Source organism: Ctenopharyngodon idella, chromosome 11, assembly GCF_019924925.1.
Source record: "Ctenopharyngodon idella isolate HZGC_01 chromosome 11, HZGC01, whole genome shotgun sequence".
In the NCBI taxonomy this organism is placed as follows: domain Eukaryota; kingdom Metazoa; phylum Chordata; class Actinopteri; order Cypriniformes; family Xenocyprididae; genus Ctenopharyngodon; species Ctenopharyngodon idella.
The window spans coordinates 3521373-3547171 of record NC_067230.1 but is presented as its reverse complement, the minus strand read 5'-3'; the positions used below and the strand labels follow the sequence as shown (position 1 = coordinate 3547171).

General features: G+C 37.0%; 1 protein-coding gene across 4 annotated transcripts in view; it reads left to right on the top strand.

Annotated features, from left to right (window-relative positions):
- lrp1aa (low density lipoprotein receptor-related protein 1Aa) overlaps positions 1-25799 on the top strand; it is a 177184-nt gene that overhangs the window by 129576 nt on the left and 21809 nt on the right. For 2 of the 4 annotated variants that reach the window (XM_051912126.1, XM_051912127.1), the window contains 24 exons: positions 984-1106; positions 2119-2235; positions 2932-3060; positions 3164-3286; positions 6176-6316; positions 6605-6795; positions 8467-8650; positions 10474-10559; positions 10648-10767; positions 10851-11038; positions 11307-11512; positions 12268-12456; positions 13860-14008; positions 14120-14213; positions 14311-14427; positions 15816-15935; positions 17282-17404; positions 17604-17729; positions 18545-18661; positions 21024-21130; positions 21217-21349; positions 22368-22490; positions 24244-24366; positions 25582-25719. In XM_051912126.1, the coding sequence (XP_051768086.1) occupies positions 984-1106; positions 2119-2235; positions 2932-3060; positions 3164-3286; positions 6176-6316; positions 6605-6795; positions 8467-8650; positions 10474-10559; positions 10648-10767; positions 10851-11038; positions 11307-11512; positions 12268-12456; positions 13860-14008; positions 14120-14213; positions 14311-14427; positions 15816-15935; positions 17282-17404; positions 17604-17729; positions 18545-18661; positions 21024-21130; positions 21217-21349; positions 22368-22490; positions 24244-24366; positions 25582-25719 (3267 nt within the window). The remainder of the gene's footprint in view (positions 1-983; positions 1107-2118; positions 2236-2931; positions 3061-3163; positions 3287-6175; positions 6317-6604; positions 6796-8466; positions 8651-10473; positions 10560-10647; positions 10768-10850; positions 11039-11306; positions 11513-12267; positions 12457-13859; positions 14009-14119; positions 14214-14310; positions 14428-15815; positions 15936-17281; positions 17405-17603; positions 17730-18544; positions 18662-21023; positions 21131-21216; positions 21350-22367; positions 22491-24243; positions 24367-25581; positions 25720-25799) is intronic. The other 2 variants (XM_051912128.1, XM_051912129.1) reach the window with 1 other exon arrangement.

Genomic DNA, 25799 nt, shown 5'->3' with positions numbered 1-25799 from the left:
CTTGTGCTGTCTGTTTTTTGCACGATGATATAGAGGGTGGGCGCCCACTGGCAGAAACATAAATCGGCTCCTATGCTACAGACCAATGGTAGTTTAAAGGTTTTTACCAGCCGGAGCAAACTTTTCCAGAAAGTTCACTTTGACTCCTGAAACAAACTCCAAATGAAGTTTGTTTTGTGAAAAACATATGAAGCCAAGGATTAGGAGATCTAAAAATCCTTTATTTACTTGTGGCTTAAATAATTGAACAAGTCTTCATCAGGCATCACGCTGTTTTTAAATTATTTAAGCCATGAGTAATTAAAGTGTTTTTAGATCTCTTAATTTTGAGTGTCTTGGCTTCAATATGTTTTTCATGGAATAAACTATCGCTTATCTAAACAGCACCAGGAGAAGAAGATTTTATACCCAAGTAGCACTCTCTGCATTCTTCTTTATGAATCCAAGGAAGTTTGCTTTGGCCTGATTTTGTTCAAAATGACATCACACCAGTTGTTTCTTTGATTTCCCTGGAACTATATAAGATGATGTGTTGATTGCTGAAATCTCTTCTGAAACTCCAGAAAAGACACATACTATATGATACATTTCTCAGGAGAATAATCTGTGCTTTTCATGTAATCTCACCACTGTCTGTTAGAAACAATAGTTAATACATTTTTTAATGGATATGCTTTTTACATCATATCATATTTTACGCTTTCAAAAGGAATCAATTCCGGCCACTTTCTTTGCAATCAACTGATGCTTAAGAAAGGAAATAAAGTATTAGGTATAAATTATAAAGTACAGAGCATTCAAACAAATATTTCTTTATGAAGAAAAAAATGTAGAGAAAATTATCCTTTTTTGATTAGAGTTTCCTGTAACAAAACCATACATTTGCTCACCTCTATGTGTTAGTCAAGAGGTGATTCACTATGTCAGGCAATACCATACACATACAACCTCTAAACTCACTCTTGTTTCTTTTTACTCATCAGATAAGAAAAAGAGAAAGTGTCCATCAAACTTCTTCGCTTGTCCCAACGGTCGCTGTATTCCCATGAGCTGGACCTGCGACAAGGAGAATGACTGTGAGAACGGAGATGATGAGGCGCACTGCGGTGAGCTGCACACGTGTTCGTTTCCTGCCATCCTGGGGAATTTCCATTGACCTTTACTCTGCTTATACACTACCCCACCTCTGATTTGTGTGTGTTCGTTAACTCTTTCCCCACCCAGTGCCAGCATTTTTGATCATTTTCACAAAACTTTCATGGCCCCAGAATATTTTGTTTATTTATCTGAACATGCAATAAGAAGAACGGACGGAGCCTCTGCCTTTCATAAAAAAAGCAACATTTTGAACAAAAAGCTGAGAAAATCACGTTTTTGTCAAAGATCACATTCAAAACGATGATGAAAACACAGATGGAGTAGATCGAGTCCATTAACACCCCCAAAGCTTCACAGTCGTTTCCTCTTCATGGGTTCAACATTTCATTCAGTAATGTTGGGCAGTTTTGATTTATATTCTGTTTAATGTTTGATGATCGTGTTATTTTACATGAGCGTCAGCAATGCTTCTATCTGCTTCTTTTCCTGTGTTTTGATCAGGAGATTATGTACTCTTTCAGAAGATGCGTAATAGCGCCGCCTACCGCATAACAGTGAAGACTTGGATTGACAGAAAATTCTGTCAATGGCAGGGAAAGAGTTAAGACATTATTTAGTAGTATGTTTATTAAGAGGCTTTGCTCATAGGGACCATTGATGACTGCTTACATTTGGTAATCAAAATGGGGACCTACCAGAAACGGCTTCTGGAACGAGAACAAATGTAGGGCGGGGCTTGATTATGTTCGTGGGGAATTGATTGAAGGATTACAAGGAATATGAATTTAAATCATATTCATTTAAATCAATAAATCATTTATAATAAACACTGCAATATTCCATTAAAAACAAAAACAAGAGTTTTCCATTTTGATTTCATGGTGATTTTAAGAACATACAAACACACTGTTTCAGATCTGTACAGTTCATTTGAGTTTTTCCAGAATCTTTTAAATATGTTCTGTCTCTGCAGAATCTTTTGAATAATTCACTAACGGATCGTTTAATGATTCTGCTCAGATAAGTTCTGCTCAGCGACACAGTTTGAGTGCGGGAATCATCGCTGTATTTCCAGCAGCTGGGTGTGTGATGGAGCGGACGACTGTGGAGATGGAACGGATGAGGACAGCAGATGCAGTGAGTGCTGATCCTTAAAAACAGCGTGAAATGGGACATTTTAAAATAACAAATAGTGTGACTGATGAATCAGAGAGATTACAGTTTTTTTTTTTGAAGTGCCCCTATTATGCTATTTTAAAGTTCCTATTGTTGTTTTGGCATTTCCTACAACAGGCTTACATGCATCCAAGGTAAAAAAACACTTTAATTTTCTCATAATACACATTGCAGCATCAGCTCTTTTCTCTCAGTGTAGGAAAGGTTCGATCAAATATTCGGTCTCTCTAAACCCTGCCTTTCTGAGAGCTGCTCTGCTCTGATTGGTCAGATGGCCCAGTCTGTTGTGATTGGTTGACCGCTCATCTACAACTACAGTGTGTAGTTTGAGGGTCAAGGTAGATGTTGTTCACTGGAAGCCATTATGCAAATTAGTTACAAACCTACGCAGGTTCAGCAGGAAGTGAGATTGGAATTACTGACAACTCGTTTCAACAGATCAGAATTGCTTCTTTCGGGAAACAAAAACTCCATATATCTGCACTTTGATCTTTGAAACTTTAAACCTTTTACATTCACAGCTATATTAAACTACATAAAGGTAATATCTGGAAAAAAAAAAAAAAACATAATAGGGGCACTTAACATAATAAATGACATTGAATTCTTCTAGAAATAGTTTTATGTGTTGGTGAATTATGTGTGTTTTTGACTCAGAGAATAAAACCTGCAGTGCGGATGCGTTCCAGTGTCCCGACTCACACAAGTGTGTCCCGCAGCGCTGGGTGTGTGACGGCGACAGAGACTGTCCGGACGGAGCTGACGAGAGTGTGAAGGCCGGCTGTGGTGAGTGGTCAAATACACCACTTGCTTTTGTGCAAAAAATACTTTTCAAATCACTCCTGCTAAACATGTTTGTGTGTATTATTGTTTCTCTTTTTTCGCTCAGTGTTCAATAACACGTGTAAGGCGGGAGAGTTCATGTGTCAGAACAGACAGTGTATCCCAAAACACTTCGTGTGTGACCACGACAACGACTGCGGCGACGGATCCGATGAATCTCAGGAGTGCGGTACGTTCATGATTATTTCAAACAAGATAATTATGAGATGATTAGCTTATAATGACCAAACAATGAGATAATAATGGCAAATGATTCGTAAGATGTCACGATACTTGACTCTCACTTGAATTAAATCAATTCTTTAGTCAAACGAAATTAAATTAAGTACAGAAGAAGAATCTGTTTACGATTGTTCAGAGTGTGTGTATACCTAAACTGTCTCTTTAATTGCATGATTAAATGAGTTGTATTTTTAAAACATTGTAACATTACAATACAGTGTATATCACCTAAAGGTGTGCTCACACCAGACATTCATATGGAAATGAATGCAGGAGAGGGGAAGTACAAGGACATGTGAAGAAATTTCATTCAAGCCCTAGACCATGACTTCATATCCTCTTGGACGGGTTATTATCTATGGAAGCTTGTTTCCGCCACTTAATTAAAAATTAAAAAAGTAATTACGACTTTTTCTCACAATTGAGATAAAAAGATATAAACTCACAATTGTGAGAAATAAAGTCAGAATTGTGAGTTTTATCAGAATTGCGAGATATAAACTCACAATTATGAAAAATAATCAGTATTGCGAGATATAAACTCACAATTATGAGAAATCAATTCAGAATTGCAAGATATAAACTCACAATTATGAGAAATAAAGTCAGTATTGTGAGATATAAACTCACAATTGCGAGAAATAAAGTCAGAATTGTGAGTTATATCAGTATTGCGCGATATAAACTCACAATTACGAGAAATAAATTCAGTATTGCGAGATATAAACTCGCAATTACGAGAAATAAAGTCAGTATTGCGAGATATAAACTCGCAATTGCGAGAAATAAGGTCAGAATTGGGAGTTATATCAGAATTCCGAGATATAAACTCACAATTATGAAAAATAATCAGTATTGCGAGATATAAACTCACAATTACGAGAAATCAATTCAGAATTGTGAGTTATATTAGTATTGCGCGATATAAACTCACAATTACGAAAAATAAATTCAGTATTGTGAGATATAAACTCACAATTACAAGAAATAAATTCAGCATTGCGAGATATAAACTCACAATTACGAGAAATAAATTCAGTATTGCGAGATATAAACTTGCAATTACAAGAAATAAAGTCAGTATTGCGAGATTTAAACTCGCAATTGCGAGAAATAAAGTCAGAATTGTAAGTTATATCAGAATTGCGAGATATATACACAATTACGAAAAATAATCAGTTTTGCAAGATATAAACTCACAATTGCGAGAAATAAAGTCAGTATTGCGAGATATAAAGTCCAATTCTGAGGAAAAAAAGACGGACTTTTTCACACAATTCTGTAAAAAAAAAAGAAAAAGTCAGAACTGCAAGATAAAAAGTCGCAGTTATCTTTTTTATTTTTTATTCAGTGGCAGAAACAAGCTTCCATATTTATCGGTAACTAAACTCAAACTAAAACCATGAAAAAATTGTTACTTACAATAAAAAAAACATTAACTGAAGTAAAATTCAATTTATAAGTTCCGAAAATATAAAAATAAAATCCAATTCAAAATAGGGTTACATATTATTTGGATAGTCCACTATAGACATCCTACTAACTATAGGTAATTTTGCAAGTACATGTCATCTAACTCTCATTAGAGTTTTAGTAGACTGTTAGGTTAGGGTTCTGGTTAGAAGAATATCTGAGAACCTCATGTGATTTAGAAATTACCCCCCCAACATCTGAATTTCGTGTGGCGCATTCGCACAGGATAAGCAAAGCCTGTGATTTTACTCGAATTTACTGACTTATCTCCCAGATATGATGTCATTCACATTTTACCAGGTTAAAATCTAATAGCTCAAGCTTTACACTTGATTTATTTGTAACACATTAACCTCGAATTACGATGTGAACCCCCTCGCTTGGTTGTGCACTATTTTGGATAGGCTATTGCTTGGAAATGTCTTGTCGTTATAGGCCTAACTGTATGACACTGCTGCTGACAGTGTCTTCATATCATAAACAGAAGAATGTTCCTTACCGCATGCTGCTATACATGTCATCCATCTCCATCTAGTCATTCTTTTTGTTTTCACTCTTCTGACGGTTTTCAGCTTTCTCTTTCTGCAAATTGTATAGTTGTATGGTGTATAGCGATATGACCCAGCACCCAAAATACTATCAAAACACTCCAACGCAAACTCAGTTCTTCGCGAAAGATGAATAAAAAGACGCACAGGAAACAAAAACCTTGAAAAAATGATATACAACCCGCCAAATCACAGAGATGCCGATTCGCACGGGACTAGTATTATCACAGGACCTCGGTGTTCGGCAAAATATGTTAGGTCATTTACGGGGGGATTTTTACTTTACAAATTACAGACATGATCGATTCGCATGGGATTAAGATCACAGACAACCTCTGCGATTATTACAAATCACTAGAGGTCCCCAGATAATACTAATTCTGTGCGAATAGGGCTTAAGTTGACATGTAGTTGCAAAGTTACTTATAGTCAGAAGAATGTCTGTTGGGAGCATCAAAATAAAATGTTAGCAAATATTAATCAGACAGTCTACTAATACTCTAATGACTGCTAGTTGACATGTAGTTGCAAAGTAACTTAAAGTGTTACCCAAAAAAATATTACCAAAAACTATAATAGAATATCAATGATAGTAAAATAACACTGCATCTTGGCAATATTCCTTTCAGGGTCTGAAGGTATTTGGCATTGTGAACACACCGTAAGAGCAATATTGTTAAAACTTAAATAAAATGAAGAGAGAATAAAACCTCAGTGAAACTATTTTGGTGACCATTACTACAGAAGTCATGTTTTAATAGGTTTGACTTCACTGTATTATTTGAGATCTCATCAGTCTGTATTCATCTCTGTAGAGTATCCTGCATGTAAGGCCAATGAGTTCCGCTGTGACAATGGCCGCTGCCTGATCCAGAAGTCATGGGAGTGTGACGGAGAGTTTGACTGCCATGATCACTCAGACGAAGCTCCCAAAAACCCTCACTGCGACGGCTCTGGTATGAACTAAATGCTAATCCAGCTGGATATCTGTGGCTTTGTTTTAAATGACAAAGCCCACAAACTACCCAACAGTCTATGTGGCGCCATGCCACTGAAGGACCAACAGAACTGAGAGCATTTGGGATCGGGCCAAACCGGTCACAGAACAATGCAGGCACACTAATAAAATATCAAAATACCAAATTAAATTGAGTTTTTTTGAAAAGGCTTTGGAAAACATGTCCTCGTGGGCTGGACCACCAGTCTGCACATGCATTTAATGATTCTTTCTTTTTTCCTTCAAGCAGAAAAGAAGTGTAATGACACAGCGTATGCGTGTGGGAACGGTAAATGCATCAGTGAGACGTTACTGTGCAATCGCAACGATGACTGCGGCGACGGAACGGATGAGCTGAACTGCTTCATTAATGAATGCCTGAACAGTAAACTGAGCGGCTGCTCTCAGCTGTGTGAGGACCAGAAGATCGGATTCAAGGTAAAGGTCATGCTTATGGCAGTTTCCGATTTTTAAAAAAATAGACTTCCATAAGGCAAGACACCAATAGGGTAATAAAGTTAAAGGTAGGGTAGGCTAGCAATAACAAGCTAGCTTTGAAAGCATTTCCCACCCTGCCTTCAGAGCGTCTCCAAAGCCACGCCTCCTCGAAAACACATGAACACGCACAGCCAGAGCAGAGACTGCAAAGCATCATGAGAGATGGCGTTAAATGACCTCAAAGCACATAACATTACAATAATAATGAACGTAAACAACTTACAGAGCTCTTACTTGTAGCACCTGACTGCTGCAGATTCATTTAATTTCGCCATTGATAGTGTTGACATAGAAACATCTGAGGACTGAGGTCTGAGTCCCTGAGTCTGAGGACGTGAACAGCTTTAGGTAGAACGTCACAGGTTGCCGTCTCGTAATTACGGTTATGACATGGTGTTAACGCAGCATAAGCTCGTTGTTTTTGGTTCAGGAGGAACTGTGAAAGGTGGCTGCTGTTTGTTTGTGGTGCTCTGTGACTGATGTCCGTCTACAACTCTACATAGCCTTAATGAACGTGCTGATGACGCGTGATGTCTGTGCGAGCATGTGCGTGGAGGTATGGAAATGTATACAGTACAGTACAGTCTTAGGCCACCATTAGTTGTTGTTTTAGCAAAGGCATAATGACCATATATAATTATTTCTCAGTCTCTTTATTAGAATATAACCAGAAAATAATAAATTTGTATGCAGTATTAAAAAAAACAGAAAAAAAATTATTTCTACCGGAAAAAATGGCAAATATTTAGTGACCTCCCCTTACACTTGAGCAATAGCAGGAACTGGCTCTCTTAAACATAAATGGAATGGGAAAGGACTGGAAGGCCAAGAAAACTTTCAAGATCTGATGAGAAGTTTCTCAGAGTCCAAATATTTTTAGATTTTTGCTTAAAGAAGCCATTTTGTTCTGATTTATTTATTTATTTATTTTACATTTTGTGTACATATTTCCTGTATTTTCTGTATATATCATAATAAAGACCAAAAAATAAATATGGATGGTCTTTAAAACATTGTTATAACAACAAAGCTGGTGGTGGCTAAGACTTTTGCATAATACTGTATGTTGACAGGCAGGTAGGACATCGGACCGAATACAATGATTGGACGAACATTTTTTGGTCCCGAGACTTCCACAGAAGATATATGTACATTTTTTTTTTTAATATTTAGACAACTTCTATTATTGATTGCTATCAGGATGAGAAGAGAGTTTCAACCAGTATATCAAAAAGTGTTTGTAAAAAAAACCTAACAGATATCTTTACCTAACAGATATCACCATACTTTCCCAGGTTATTGACAGTACATTGAGAACAGATTTAAAGGGTTTTTTTGTTTTGTTTTTGTTTTCAGAGGGGATTTTGGATGTCTGTTTTTATTACTGCATAACTTAGAAAATACTGTCTACAGCCAGAAAATGTTTTTAAGAATAAAATGTTATAAATCAGGCGAATGATATATGAACAAACCCCTCCTTAAAAAACCTTTAGAATATAGATTTATTTATAGATTTGTCTGTAGTGTCTTGCTTTTAAAAATATTTACTTTTTATTTACTTTACACTGGCACAATCCGATACTTACATTTCTTATGTGTTTGTCTCTCCAGTGCAGATGCCACACTGGCTTTAGACTAAAGGATGATGGGAAGACCTGTGTGGATGTGGACGAGTGCTCCACCACATATCCTTGCACACAGCACTGCATCAACACTCACGGCAGCTTCCGCTGTCTGTGTGTGGATGGCTTCCAGCTCAGCCCCTCCGACCCCACGGTCTGCAAGTCCACCTCTGGTACGAGGCACTGTCACAAGATGAGATGAGAAGGATCTAATCACAGCCAGTAACAGTTTATTAAACTTCAACACTAAATAAAACACTCAAGGCAAAACGGGAACAGAACAACCGGTAACGGTTTAGATATCATGGCAAACTAATCAGCGGAAATGAATGACAAGTGCAAATCACGATCAAATCAAGGAGAAACCATGGGAACAAATACAGGAAACAGAACTAAAACACCTGCAAAACCCACTCGACACAGTCGCATAGGCAATCTGTCCATTGCCGTTAGGGACGGTAAAGGCCATATTACACTGTTAAACTAGACTAGTGATACTCAAACACTTGAGGGCCGCTTGTGAAAATACAAAAAATACCGGACAAAACGCATCCCATATTGATTCAGAAAGGGATGCAGCATTTAATATTTCCAAAGGAAATTTTGTGTGAATACTAGATCTGCCATTTGCAATGTAGATCAATCATTATAAAAGAGGCATTCTGATTTGAGTTACAAATAATTCACCTTTTAAATAAGTGTCTTGTTCTGTTGTTGTGCTGCTTTTCGCTTCAAGAACTAGGCTTGTGCACTCGAATGAATCAGAAAACACTGCCAACAGTAGGCTGGGCAAAAAAGTGCTGCATGGTCACTAAAGTTTGTCATTTGTACGTGTTTTCAAGCCTTGCCAATTTAAGCATTCAAGCGGAGAAGCGAAAGAGAACTGGCACGCGCTTGTTGTGTGCGCAAACAGAAAGCTGCACGTCTCAGACAGCGTCTAAATAATAAAATGATTTTTCTTTCCCGTCTCCTTGTGCTTGAATGAACAAATTCACATCAAATTTATGCTCGCCTTGGTGAGTATCCTAGTAAACATAGTCTGTTATGGCTTCAGTGAAAGACAACACGTGTATCATTATTGGATCCGTACATTAGTCTTAAAGTGACAGCAGCCTAATATTCCTCCTGCTCTTTGTGTTTTTAATGTTAATCAAACTACAAAAGACTAACTCTTCTCACTCACTGCTCTTCACTGAATAACTTTTTTTGTAACTTTAATAACCTTTATTTAATTTGTGCAGTTAAGATTATATGCAGTGTTATTTTACATATCTTTAATAATCTTTGAAATTTATATTAGTAGTTTTAGATGTGGTATCGAAAATGGAATCGAGAATTGTTCAATTTCACTGGTATCTAAAATTTTGGTGTCATAAACTTATTTATTACAATACAAGGATACATGGGTCAAAAACAACAAAAACAATAATTATTTTATTCATTTATTACTTTTTTTTTCTTTTTTTTTTGGTGGGGCCAGTGAAAGTTGAATCATAGAATTCACTGAATCGAATCGAGAATCGAATCGTAATCGAATCGAATCGAGACATCTGTATCAATACCTAGCCCTAGCCAACAGCCAGAAAAAGAAAAAAAAAACATTTTCACTGTTTTTTGGAATAATATGTTATAAATGCTATAAATATAAAGCAGGCGATGATATATGAACGAATCCCTTTGTAAAACCCTTTAGATTATAGATAGAAATAAAACTGTAAAATTTGGTGTATGCAAAGCTGCTTAAGTGGAGATTTCTGACTCACAGCCTTTTAAATATATGTATTATAATTTAAATCTACAAATGTCTAATAAAACATACACTTAAATGTGTATTTTGGATGTTTTACTTTCCACAAGTCTGAAAGAAGACAATTTATGGAAGCAAAATAACCTAAAATCTCAAAATATGCAAGTGCATAACATGTTTATTCATACCTAAAATCGTGGGATTTTCTTTTTTACTTGAATATGTTTTCATTTTCACTTTACTGTATAGACGAGGAGCCGTTCCTCATCTTTGCCAACCGTTATTACTTGAGAAAGCTCAACTTGGATGGCTCAAACTACACACTATTAAAGCAGGTATGATTTGACACTAACACTAGTTTTCCAAACTCTATACTGTAACATTTAATTCCAGTTGTTCCTCATGAATGCTCTTCATTTCCAGGGTCTGAACAATGCTGTTGCGTTAGACTTTGACTACAGGCAGCAGATGATCTATTGGACAGATGTCACGACTCAGGGTAGCATGATACGACGCATGCACATCAACGGCAGCAACGTTCAGGTAATTTGCATGTAACTGCACCTTAATTCAACCTTCCTGTGATGTCAGCCAGACGTTGGTTGAAACTTTGGATTATTTGGCAGGTTCTCCATCGCACGTCTCTCAGCAACCCTGATGGTCTGGCTGTTGATTGGGTCGGTGGTAACTTGTACTGGTGTGATAAAGGACGGGACACTATTGAGGTGTCGAAGCTGGATGGAGCATACAGGACTGTTCTGGTCAACACAGGACTAAGGGAACCCAGAGCTGTAGCTGTGGACGTCCGCAATGGGTAAACAATGAAAATACCTGAAAGTGCCCCTATTATGATTTTTGAAATATTATCTTTCATGTAGTGTGTAATAGAGCTGTTTATGAATGTAAAAGATCTGAAAAGTTTCAAAGATCAAAGTGCAGATAAATGGAGTTTTTGTCTCCATAAAGAAATAAGCAATTCTGAACTGCCTGAAACGAGTCGTCAGTAATTCCAGTCTCACTTCCTGCTGAACCTACGTAGGTTTGTAACTAAGTGTCCGAACAATGATGTTTGTCTTTGTCAGGTACCTGTACTGGTCTGACTGGGGTGATAATCCTCATATCGGCCGCATTGGGATGGACGGCACTAACAGGAGTGTGATCGTACAGGACAAGATAACCTGGCCCAACGGTCTCACTCTGGACTTCATCAATGATCGCATCTACTGGGCAGATGCCAGAGAGGACTACATTGAGTTTGCCAGCTTAGACGGATCCAATAGGCACACTGGTGAGGAAAGAAATACAAGCCATTCGGTAAAGACTCTGCAGGTTATCACAACCATGTATTCAGTACAGCAGCAGGATTGTGACCATAAACTGTAGTTAAGAAGATATAAGTATAAGTAACATACAAGTATATATTTTTGCAAGTGTGTATATATAAATAACTTAACTACCAATCAAAGGTAAGAGGTTTTTTTGAAGTCTTTTATGCTCACTAAGACTGCATTTTATCAAAATACAGTAACAAAATAATTAAAATTTACAGTTTTCTATGTGAATATATTGTAAAATGTAATTTATTCCTGTGATCAAAGCTGAATTTTCAGCATCATTACTCCAGTCTTCAGTGTCACATGATCCTTCAGAAATCATTCTAATATGCTGATTTGATGCACAAATGTTGAAAACAGTTTTTGCTACTTCATATTTTGGTGGAAACTGTGATATATTTTACTAGGATTCTTAGATGAACAGAAAGTTCAAAAAATAAAAAATAATAATTTAAATAAAAACATTATAAATGTATTTACTGTCACATTTGATCAATTTAATGCATCCTTGCTGAATAAAAATATTCAGATTTCATTATTCAGAAATATTCATTTCATTAAAAAAAAAAATTCTTTCTGACCCTAAACTTTTTAAATGGTAATTATATTATATTATATTATATTATATTATATTATATTATATTATATTTTAATGCTTCAGTGAATTCTAGATTTGTGTCTGATGAAAAATATTTTGTTTGTGCTGCAGTTTTGAGTCAGGACATCCCGCACATATTCGCCATGACTCTTTTTGAGGAGTACATCTACTGGACAGACTGGGAGACCAAGTCAATCAACAGAGCTCACAAAACACAGGGAACCAACAAGGCCATGCTGATCAGCACCCTACACAGACCCATGGACATCCACATCTACCACCCCTACAGACAACCAGAGGGTCAGGACACTCATATACACACACTCATCTCATCCAATGAAGTCAGTGAAGACAGAGAAATCGAATTGATTGTTTGCAGATGCCATTTGGTTGGTGTATTTTCTCATGCAATGACAGTCAGATGCTTTATATACTTATTTGAACCAAATAAGTTTCTGCGACACTAGTGGCATCTAATGGAATTACAACCTTGCAAATGGCCCTTTCGTGCGTTGCACCTCCCCCAACTCAAACATCACAAACACAGCTCAACACATGATGCTCAACAACTGTTTAAGGCTGAGTAAATATTATAAACTGGAACATTTGTCTTTCTGAACAGGTGCATGATGATGCTGTATGGTATTGAAGCGTCCATTGTAGCTAAAAAAACTAAATAACAACTTTTCAACAATATCTAGTTATGGGCGATTTCAAAACACTGGTTCGAATCTTGTTTTGAATCAGCAGTTCGGATCACGTGTCAAACTGCCAAACTTCTGAAATGACTTTGGCGCTCCGAACCGCTGATTCGAAACAAAAGATTCGAAGCAGTGTTTTGAAATTGCCCATTACTAGATATTGTCTTTTCTCATATAATCCATCAGTCATGGTCCCACACCTGCTAAACACCCTCTGGCTAAACATCTAGTAGCCCCGCCCCAAACTCTCAGCCTGCTATAGAAGCCACGCCCCAAACTCTCAGCCTGCTACAGTAGCCACACCCCAAACTTTCAGCCTGCTATAGAAGCCACGCCCCAAACTCTCAGCCTGCTACAGTAGCCATGCCCCAAACTCTCAGCCTGCTACAGTAGCCATGCCCCAAACTCTCAGCCTGCTACAGTAGCCACACCCCAAACTCTCAGCCTGCCACAGTAGCCATGCCCCAAACTCTCTGCCTGCTACAGTAGCCACACCCAAACTCTCAGCCTACTACAGTAGCCACGCCCCAAACTCTCACTATTGGTTGAGCTGGAAAGAGATTGGCAGATCTGAGAGGACCGATCTCAATGTTTAGATGGTGTTTAGGAGGCTCAATGTTTACACTTTAGGGGGAGATAAACCCGTGAATGGCATACTAATAGTAGTCAACGAACAATAAACTCTCAGCCTGCTACAGAAGCCACGCCCCAATCTCTCAGCCTGCTACAGAAGCCACACCCCAAACTCTAAGCCTGCTACAGTAGCCATGCCCCAAACTCTCGCTATTGATTGAGCTGGAAAGAGATTGACAGATCTGAGCGGACCGATCTCAATGTTTAGATGGTGTCTGAGAGTCTCAATGTTTACACTTTTGAGTGAGATAAACCCGTGAATGGCATACTAATAGTAGTCAACGAACAATAAACTGGGTTAAGAGAATGGATTTTAACTAAAAATCTTACTTCACCTGTAATGTTGTGTTCTCTACTCTCCCATTGTAGTCACGAATCACCCATGTCAGACAGACAACGGCGGCTGCAGTAACTTGTGTTTGCTGTCTCCGGGCGGTGGTTTTAAATGTGCCTGTCCCAATAACTTCTACCTGGCCGCTGATGGGAAACAGTGCATGTCTAACTGCACCGCCAGCCAGGTGAGGGCATGACACTCCACCCAGATTGTGAGATTAGTTAAACCCAGTCTAAGACAGAATAACACACACCATTTCTCATTTAAAATATGTACCTCTAACGTCTTTCATCAGTTTGTCTGCAAGAATGACAAGTGTATCCCGTTCTGGTGGAAGTGTGACACTGAGGACGACTGTGGCGACCGATCGGACGAGCCGGCCGACTGCCGTGAGTGATGTGGATTGAAGGAGATATATTTTTACAGTCAAACCCATGACAAACAGATGTGTAATAAGAGCACATTTGTACATATTTCTTTCAACAGCTGAGTTTAAATGCAGACCGGGTCAGTTCCAATGCGGCACTGGTATCTGTACAAACCCAGCGTACATCTGTGACGGAGACAACGACTGCCAGGATAACTCTGATGAGGCCAACTGCGGTACGTTTATGTACATTTTTCAAGTTTCTGCACTTTTTCAGAGTATTTTTATTTTGGCAAATTTTTACTTTTACTTCACTACATTCAAAAGCAAATATTAAATGAACCAGAGCGAGTCTACAGTTTACAATTCAACTGAATCTGATGAATCAGTTCTTAAATCGCACTGAACAGTTCATTCATTTGTCAATCGGACTGATCCAGTTGCTGCTGTTTTCAAGTCAACAACTCACTGATTCAATGATTCGGTCAGAGCGAGTCTGCAGTTTACAATTTTAATGAACCTGATGAATCAGTTCTCAAATCACACTGAACAATTCATTCATTTGCCAATCGGACTGATCCAGTTACTGCTGTTCTCGAGTCAACAACTCACTGATTCAATGATTCGGTCAGAGCGAGTCTACAGTTTACAGTTCAACTGAATCTGATGAATCAGTTCGCAAGTCACTCTGAACAATTCATTTATCAGTCGGACTGATCCAGTTTCTGCTGTTTTCGAGTCAACAACTCACTGATTCAGTGATTCAGTCAGAGCGAGTCTGCAGTTAACTGGATTGTTAATGTTTGTCTCAAAATGAGCCAAGAACTTGGAGATCTTTGGTGCTTTAGTGTGTGCGTGACTGATGGCTTAAAAAGTTACTAATGTCAAATATTAGTATTGATTATAAATGAAAATCATATTTAGGTCATCTGTTGTAAAAGGTGAGCTCTTTAAGCCATTGAATGAAATGCTTGAATTGGACATGTCCATATTTTTGATGTATTACCATCTGTACCGGTTTGCATATAATGAGGTTTTATGTTCTGATAGTGTATATTTTTGTATAAAAATACTTGCTCAAGTAAAAGAAAAAAGCAGTACTTATACTTTCACTGGAGTAATATTTTCTTAGGGTACCTGTACTTTTGGTGCAACAACTGGTGCAAACTAGCACTTATGAAACTGAGATTTACGGTTCAAAATTCTAATCGGATGAAACCTTTAATCAGAGTCATTGTTAAATTTACATTATGTATTAAGAATTTTGTGACAAACAATATTAATACGTATAGTTGTGCTAGCGAGTGAACTTGACAAAAGAAATGATTCTTTAGATTATTGTTAATAGTTAGTGAAAGTATTTATTTAAAACAAGAGTCTTTTATCATATTGCTTTTGCCGCTGTTTTATAAAAGCTTAACTTTTTGCCAAAAAACACCCTATTATGTGTGGTAAGGTTACTGTAACGCATTGCCAGTTGAGACTTATTGCATAAATTAGTATAGTGTTCACTTTTCACAGTTTTAGACTGAATCTATGACCGTACCTCAGCTGGCTCCAGTAGGCCAATAACCATATCAATGTTATAACTCTGTGTGTGTGTGTGTGTGTGTGTGTTTTGCAGATATCCACGTGTGTTTGCCCAGTCAGTTTAAATGCACCAATCCCAGCCGCTGTATTCCAGGGATATTCCGCTGTAACGGTCAGGACAACTGTGGAGAAGGAGAGGATGAGAAAGACTGCCGTGAGTTTCTTTAAGAAAATGCTAAAAATACAGCTGCTAAAAGAACAATAGGCATATAAAGACTTTTGTGGTTTAATAATCGCACAAGGCCATGTCATGATTTTGATTTTAATGTGATTAATTGTATAGCCACATACATGCATCACAGACAATGGATATATGGAAGATGAACATCTATGATGAGAGTTTGCTCATCTGAAATATACTGCTAAAATGTTCCCTGTCAAATGTTAGAAGAATAATATTCGACAGATGTTTTCACGACATTTATGATTTAGAATGTATGTGAATTTGAGATCATAAACTGCAGATGAAACTTTGGGGTCAGTAAGATTTTATATTATTATAATTTTTTTTTAAAGAAATCAGTACTTTTATTCAGCAAGGATGCATTAAAGTGACGGTAAAACATTTATAATGTTACAAAATAATTCTATTTAAAAATAAATGCTGCTGTTTTGAGCTTTCCATTCATCAAATAATCCTGAAAATAAAACTGTATCACAGTTTCCACAAAAATATGAAGCAGCACAGCTGTTTTCAACATTAATAATAATAAATGTTTCTTGTGTCCTTGATTGAAGTGCAGCTCTAATATAAACAGCTGAAGACGATACAGGAGAGAAGTTCATTAATTGAAAAGAAAAAGAGCAAGGCAACAGCTTAAACAAACGTTACGACAACAGCAGACAAAGGAAACAAAAGACTATATATAAAAAATAACAAGGAGCTAAACAAGAAACAGGTGTGTAGAATAAGAAACCATGGAAACATAATCAGTAACTCTGGAAACTAAGAGGAACAGGAAATAAACACAGGAAACATAAACACGGACACCAGAATAAACTAAATATACTTCACTCCTTAGTAAAAATCCTTAGAAACACAGAATACTGGTAGAATGTGAGATCTTGAGCAGCAAATCAGCATCTTAGAATGATTTTTGAATGATCATGTGACACTGAAGACTGGAGTAATGATGCTGAAAATTCAGCTTTGATCACAGGAATAAATTACATATTGCTATATATTTACATAGAATTATTATATTATTTTAAATTGTAATAATATTTAACAATATTACTTAATGAGTTTAATGTATTTTTGATCAAATTAATGCAGCATTGATGAGCAGAAGAGACTTCTTAAAAACATTAAAAAAAAACCTTACACATCCCAAACTTTTGAATAGTAGTATATATTTGCACATGCGTATGACACTAGAATGCAGTGCGTGAACATGTTTTAGTTTAGTTCAGTATGTTCGGTCATGGCATTATTGTACACAGGTGAGAGTAATGTTTTTGAGAATGTGATTGATGTGTAACATGTTTATTTGTGTGTAGCGGAGGTGACATGCGCACCGAACCAGTTCCAGTGCACCATAACCAAGCGCTGTATCCCGCGTGTGTGGGTGTGCGACCGTGATAATGACTGCGTCGATGGATCTGACGAACCCGCCAACTGCAGTAAGTGGAAACTGGTGAAGTTAAATGAACACTCATTATGTACATTATTTACTGGAAAATAAGTGTGCATTATCCTTTACCAAGACTACTAATAGATAGATAGAAGCGGGCATACTTATAATCACAAAATGGCTGAATATCTTATCATCAGTCGGTCACTTCTACCAGTCATCGCAGTTGTTTCTCTGTCTCTCTGCAGCTCAGATGACGTGTGGTGTGGATGAATTCCGCTGTAAAGACTCCGGCCGCTGTATCCCAGCACGCTGGAAATGTGACGGAGAGGACGACTGCGGCGACTCCTCAGATGAGCCTAAAGAGGAGTGCGGTGCGTCCATACACTAGAAGACTAGCAAATGTCATTAAAACTTAGCAGATTTATTCATTAAAATTTCAGTTTATTAGTAAAATTTATAGTTGTTTTGGTCAAATTTAAAATAATTTAGTTATAAGTTCTAAAACTTCAAAACTCGTAGTAGTTTTATTAATTAAATTCAGTTTATAACTAATATTTAAAATCATTTTGGAAAATTTTATTTTTTTTTAATTTTGAATGTGATTAAAAAAATTTTAAATTAACATTTTTTAAAGTTTTGAATGTGATTAAAACTCATAATAGTTTTGTACATTAAAGATTATTTTGGTCAAATTAAAAATTTTAAAAGTTTTAAATGTGATTAAAATTCATTGTAGTTTTATTAATTAAATTCAGTTTATAATTTATATTTAAAAGAATTTTGGACAAATTTAAAATAAAATAATGTAAAAAATTTGAATGTGATTAAAACTTATAATAGTTTTATTTGTTAAATTCAGTTTATAATTTAAATTTAAATTATTTTGATCAAATTTAAAATATATTTTTTAAAGATTTAAATGTTATTAAATCTTATAATAGTTTTATTTATTAAAAATTATTTTGGTCAAATCTTTTTTTTTTTTTGTAATTATAAAAGTTACAAGTTAAATTTAAAGTTATTTTAGACCACATATAATAACTTTAAATATAAATATATATAATATGTAAATATATATATATATATATATACACACACACACACACATACATATATATATTTTTTTTTATTTTTTTATTTTTTTTTTATGTTTTAAACTGCATTAATATTGTGACTATATATGCAGATGAGAGGACGTGTGAGCCGTATCAGTTCCGCTGTAAAAACAATCGCTGTGTTCCTGGCCGCTGGCAGTGTGACTACGACAATGATTGTGGTGACAACTCGGACGAGGACAAGTGTGGTATGTTTTCCCCGGCCGCTAATGCACGTGAACGCTGAGACTCAGACACACATCCAGAGACACGCTTCATGTTACATCACCACAGCAATGACAGCAGGAACAGAACACACCGAAAGAAAGGCTCTCAGACAGGAGATATGAAATGAGCAAATTCTCACTTGCTGAAAAAACCTGATCGTTGTCATTCTCATTTAATTGTTCATGAGCACATTGTTAATGAACAAGGGGGCATTTTTCCTTCGTGCATGTTTCCGTTACGTCCAGTCATTTATGTGTCTACATCTTGTGTTTATTCTTCATTTCACACTGCCACATTGATGTGGGTTAGAGGTAGGTTTCCATTTTCAAATGTCCTTCAGTCCTGGAACGTCTCCTTCAGTGGCTGCTCGCTGATGACAGGGAGGCTTGAATGTCTCTTGTTTTATATTAAATGTTAATACACTTACAGTATTGTTTTTGAAAGTGATGTACATGTTTTTTAAATGGTTAAAGATCATATAATCATGATAATCGAAGCCAATGACAATACATTACTGAGCCTTTTCCAGTCTCAGCAGTGAGCCACTGTCAAGCCCATTCCTGAAGTTATTGAGCAATTATGGTTTGAATTTGATTTTGTTCCCTGCTGCTCCCAAACACCCAAACCTTCAAACCTCCATCTGTCCCTGTGTCTCCGGTCATATCAACTACAAACCCCTGCTTCTACAGCCGAGATCATGTGAATCACAAGAAAAAACATGTCCAGGCCACATTTCACCACAAAGTTACATTTTGTTGAAAGAAAATTAACTTGTTGTCAGATCATTAAGATTTTTTTTTTGCACTGTGACATTATTTCTAATGGCAGTGAAGCACATTTCCCCTCTAAACTTCTCATTGTAATCCTTCCAGACCTTTTACTTTTCCATTTGTTTGTAGTTACTACTATTGTCAGTGGTGATTTTCATTAGATTATTATTAATGTGATTTACTCTGATACATTTAACTTAAAGGTGCAGTAAGCAATTTCTGAGAAACGCTGTTGAAAGTGGATCGGACTGAGCAGCACAACACTTGTAGCCAATCAGCAGTAGGGAGAGTGTTCACTCATGATGGGGGAGGAGAGAGAGCTGAGCCAATCAGCAGTAGGGGCGTGTCCACTCATGATGGAGGAGGAGAGAGAGTGAGCCAATCAGCAGTAGGTGCATGTCTACTCATGATGGAGGAGGAGAGAGAGTGAGCCAATCAGCAGTAGGTGCATATCTACTCATGATGGAGGAGGAGAGAGAGTGAGCCAATCAGCAGTAGGGGGCGTGTCCACTCATAATGGTGGAGGAGAGAGAGTGAGTCAGTCAGCAGTAGGGGAATGTGTCCATTCATGATGGGGGAAGAGAGAGGGTAAGCCAATCAGCAGTAGGGACGTATCCACTCATGATTGGCAAGGAGAGTGAGCCAATCAGCAGTAGGGGGCGTGTCCACTCATGATGGGGGAGGAGAGCTAATCAGCAGTAAGGGGCATGTCTGCTCATGATGGGGGAGGAGAGAGAGTGAGCCAATCAGCAGCCAATCATCCACTTTTGCATTGTGTGTTTGTGCATTTTGGGGGCGGAGCAATGAAAGGAGGGGCGTGTTTGTTTGGGTTGATTTCAGATATCAACCGTGGTTCTCAGAAATCACTTACTGCACCTTTAATGAGCTTAAATTATAGCCTGTGATTCAAATTCTACCTTGATGTACACTAGCTTTCAAAAGTTTGGTGTCAGGGAGTTTTTTTTTTTTTTTTTTTAAATCAATACATTTATTCAGAAATTGTGCATTAAATTAATCAATAGTGAGTTAAATCAATTTAAAAATGTTATAAAAGATGACTATTCCAAATAAATGCTGTTCTTTTAAACTTTCTTTTGAACTATTTATTAAAGAATTTATCTGGAGCAAAAAAATGTATCACAGTTTCCACAAAAAAATTCCAACATAATAGTCATAATGTTTCTTGAGCAGCAAATCAGCATATTACAATGATTTCTGAATGATCATGTGACACTGAAGACTGGAGTAATGATGCTGAAAATTCAGCTTTGATCACAGGAATAAATTACATGTTACAGTATATTCACATAGAAAATGTGCATTATTAAAATCAAATATGTCATTAAAATGTCATTAAAAAAAAAAAAAAATTGTCAAGATGAAAAAAAAACTTTAACAACAGGCTTCATTTACTTTATACAAAATATAATTCATTATTTCTTTCTTTTGATTATGTAGTGAAATGTGACCTGGACCTGTTTTTGACTGGTTTTGTGTGATTCACTCTACTGTATGCTGTAATATGACAAGACATTATAGAGTAATAATGGAGGTTTGTGTTGTGTCGTGTCAGTGCCCAGGCAGTGCTCTGAGAGTGAGTTCGCCTGCACCAGCGGCCGCTGTATCGCTGGCAGATGGAAGTGTGATGGAGACCATGACTGCGCCGATGGATCTGATGAGGTTCGTCACAAAACCATTCAGTGCAGGAAAACACACTGCAGCAGATTTTCAGAAATACTTATTGCAATATCGTATGTGTCTTGCAGCACGGCTGTGATGTGAAGTGTGATAATGACCAGTTTCAGTGTAAGAACGGTCACTGTATCCCGTTCCGCTGGAGGTGTGACGCTGATGCCGACTGCATGGACGGCAGTGATGAGGAGAACTGCGACACTGGAGGTTAAACACACACTAGAAAACATGTTAAAGAAATAGTTCACCTTAAACTGAAACTCAGTATTATGTTACTTCGCACCTGTATTGTATGCTGTTTTAGAGACTTTTTGAAGAATCTTCTCAAAGCTCTTTTCCATATAATAATTTATCGTACCCACGTTTGTCAAGGTCCATAAAAGAAGTCCGTACGATTTGTACACTATATCTCCTAAAGTCATACATGATAGCTTTGTGTGAGGAACAGACCAAAAGGTCATTATTTGCTAAAATTCCCTGCGTTTAGCTCACATTCTTGTCTTGTAATGTGTTGTATGGACTACTGTTTTTGGAAAGAGCAGAAAAAAAAAAAAAAAAAAAAAACTTCAAAAGTATACTGATTTGAAAAAGTAAATAATGGCAGAATTGTTATTTATGGCTGAACCTTTCCTTTAAATAACAGTATTACCCATAAATCAGTGCCTGCAGTATTAATTAGAGTGATCAGACAGTCTGGAGAGGATTTTAGTATTCAAGGAGGCCTTTCTGAAGATGCACTGCCAAGCGTTTTACGCACACACACACACACACACACACACACACACACACACACACACTTGGTAATTGCTGTGCGGTTGTGCTGGAATGAATACAGATGAGTTACTCTCTGTGTGTGTGTGTGTGTGTGTGTGTGTGTGTGTGTGTGTGTGTGTGTGTGTGCTTGTTTTCATGATTTATGAGGACAAAAATGTGTATAATGACATGGGTATTACACTGGTATTACGACGTAAACATGTTTTGAGGTCATTTCATGAGTCCTCATATTTAAAATAGCTTTAAAAACATACTAAACAATGTTTTATTAAAAATGTAAAACTGCAGAATGTTTTCTGTGATGGGTAGGTTTAGGGGTAGGGTTAGTGTAGGGAGATAGAATGTACAGTTTGTACAGTATAAAAACCATTACGCCTATGGAATGTCCTCACTTTGATAGCAAAACAAACCTGTGTGTGTGTGTGTGTGTGTGTGTGTGTGTGTGTATTAGTGGGTCGATTCTGCCCCCTGGATGAGATTCAGTGTAATAACACTCTGTGTAAGCCGCTGGGCTGGATGTGTGACGGCGAGGACGACTGCGGAGACAACTCAGACGAGAACCCAGAAGTTTGCAGTGAGTAGTTCAATTTTTTTCAACTAAATTAGCACTTTTTCCCCCTCAGACTCCCTCTGAAATAGTTCCCTGAGCTCTGATACAAGCAAGTACAATAAGGTTGGATAATATGAGCGAAATCTTACATCAGGCTTTGTCATTTTATACCACATTAAAAGTATTTTTGGTGGAAAATGAAAGCAGAGATGGTTTATATATTAAATCCCCCTCTACTAATGTCTATTTTTGAATAATTCAGTGAATTAAACACTTCGAAGATAACACAAAGATATTTCGCAATGTTTGATTATTTCCTCTTTTTATTTGGAGCAGTAAGGGGCGTGTCCACACATGATGGGGGAGGAGAGAGAGTGAGCCAGTCAGCAAAAGGGGAAGTGTCCACTCATGATGGGGAAGGAGAGAGAGTGAGCCAATCAGCAGTAGGGGGCATGTTCACACATGATGGGGGAGGAGAGAGAGTGAGCCAATCAGCAGTAGGGGGCGTGTCCACTCATGATGGGGGAGGAGAGAGAGTGAGCCAATCATCAGTAAGGGGAGTGTCCACTCATGATGAGGGATGAGAGAGAGTGAGCCAATCAGCAATAGGGGGCGTGTTCACACATGATGGGGGAGGAGAGAGAGTGAGCCAATCAGCAGTAGGGGGCGTGTCCACTCATGATGGGGGAGGAGAGAGGGTGAGCCAATCAGCCTGTAGGGGGGAGTGTCCACTCATAATGGGGGAGGAGATAGAGTGAGCCAATCAGCAGTAGGGGGTGTGTCCATACATGATGCGGGGAGTTCACACCAAGGACGAAATCTATAACAAAAATGATAAAGATATTGTTTTAAAAATCATTCTAAATGTATAGGAACGCTTAGAATAAACAGAACTAATATATTCAGTAGTTATCACTATATTTATCTTTATATTTATTGTTCTTCATGTGAACAGACCTTTAGTCTGAAATAAGTGTGAAAACAGCTTATAAAACATGAGTTTAAAGCAAAATAACTCAAAATAAGCAAACTATAATATCATAAAATGGAGAATTTTGATTGATGCGCATCAGTCTCAGAATTCTGTATAATATGGCTTCACGTTAACACTTTCTTCTTTGTTCTTGACTTATTTAGGACACGTCCCGCTCTGTATTTTGACATGACTTCACGTTTCTTCGTTGCTCTCGCTTGTAAACAGTATGATGGAGTCCTGCCCACTGTGTACTGCAAACATTTAGGAATGTAAACCCCATATTTCAGATATTACACAGATCATTTCCTGGATGCTGGTCAATACAGCATTCTAAGTGTACTTCAATGCACAATATAGAAACAGCTATCTCAGCTAACAGGGAACGTTCTCAGAACTTTAGCTAACGTTCTGGAAAGGTGAAGTAATATTCTTCCAGTAACATTATTTATTCATCTTTCTTGGAACATTTTTTTCTGAAGCCTTTTAGTTTCAGAAAGTTCAGAGAACATAAAAAGTAACATTCCCATAATGTTTGCAAAATGATAAAATGGAATGTTCCCTTAACGTTCGCATAACCAAGAAAAAACTTTTTTTTTTTAAGAAACTGGATGTTTTGAACATTCAGAGTTAGCTGGGATGACACAAAACAGGCACCCTTCGAGAAAAAATTCACACATGTAATGCAGACGTGTGAAACAGGACTTAGGATCCTTCATTTGCATCAGGAGTGTAAGTTTATTTCCAATTATCTGACTCTTCATATCAAAAAAGATCAGTGTGTTTTTATTCTGTGTGTTTCAGAGAGATTCCAGTGTCCTCCCACCAGACAGTTCAGATGCCATAATGACCGAGTGTGTCTGCCAGTGTCTAAACAATGTGACGGTGTTGACAACTGCGGAGACAACAGCGATGAACTCAACTGCCGTGAGTAATTGCTACTTTTCTTGGCTGATTTATATAAAAATATCATGTTTTTTAAATCCAATATTTGCCTGTGCCATTACATCATTATCATCATGAGCTTCACTCTTGTGTTTCAGGGTCATTCTGTGCCATTTCTTTCTGAAAATATCAGTGTATATATATATATATATATATATATATATATATATATATATATATATATATATGTGTGTGTGTGTGTGTGTGTGTGTATTTTTTAATTGAAAATGTTGCATGAAATCATGTTTTCTCACCTCACACCCAAAATACCAGGGCCGTAACCACCATAGACATTGAGGGACCCCCTCCCCTAAATATTTGGTTTTGCCAATAGTTATTTGTCATTACATACACAAACCCTACATCCTTTCAGCCCTGTCACAGTATACATATACATATAATTCAAATGGATTACTGAGTAAATTCTGTTAGTAACACAGTTTTGGTGGGCCTTCACATATTGCATATTATAGCTAAAAGAAATATCAATAACCCATGGAATTTCTCTTTTAAAGCATGTTTTGTACAATAAAACCCTGTTACATCACATGTTTTGGGGTTGAATGTTACAGAATTTAAGATCAGTGCAAAAATGTCTTTCACCATACCACATGATTGACATTGAATGTTTTTAACAAACTTTATGCTGAGAAAAAAAAAAATCTGATGTAAAAAAAAGACTCTATGACAGAGTTGAAATAGTGAAATATTGAGACCAACATAAGTGCAAACAATGAAATTAAAAGACTGTAAGAGAAACTTGCTTGTTGAAGTCATTCGTCAGATATGGTGTCAGAAATGATTATTAACATTCAGTAGGGGGGGATGTCACAGTATAACAGGGTTGAAAAGAAAGTGATTTTTTTTTTTTTTTTTTTTTTTTTCAGAAAATGCATAATGACAATGAAAGCATGATATTTTAATGTCAATAAAAGCAAAATTTTGATATTTTTTTTATAACCCATTTCAATTTATTGGGGACAAAACTGACTGATAACATGGTGAAATTAATGTTTTTCTTCAGCTTTACTCTCTAGAACGAGTTAGATCTATCAAATAATTAGAGTAAGATCAGTATCATGTTAATTATGTCAGGAGGCCATCATGAGGACACAAATGATGCCATTTCCTGAGAAGAAGCCATTGATTATGCGAGTATATCTCTATTGAAGTGAATTTGTCTCTGTTTCCTGTCAGAAACTCCTGCGCCTGCGGTCTGTGGAAAGGGCGAGTTTACATGCAGTAGCGGGAAGTGTATAAGTATTAACCTACGCTGCAATTTCTTCAATGACTGTGAGGACTACGGCTCTGATGAGATCAACTGCAACAAGAAAGGTGAGTTTATTTGTTTGTGTGCGTGTCAGTTTAAAAAAAAAAAAAAATTATTAAGGTACCCTGAGTGTGTATTTGTGTTG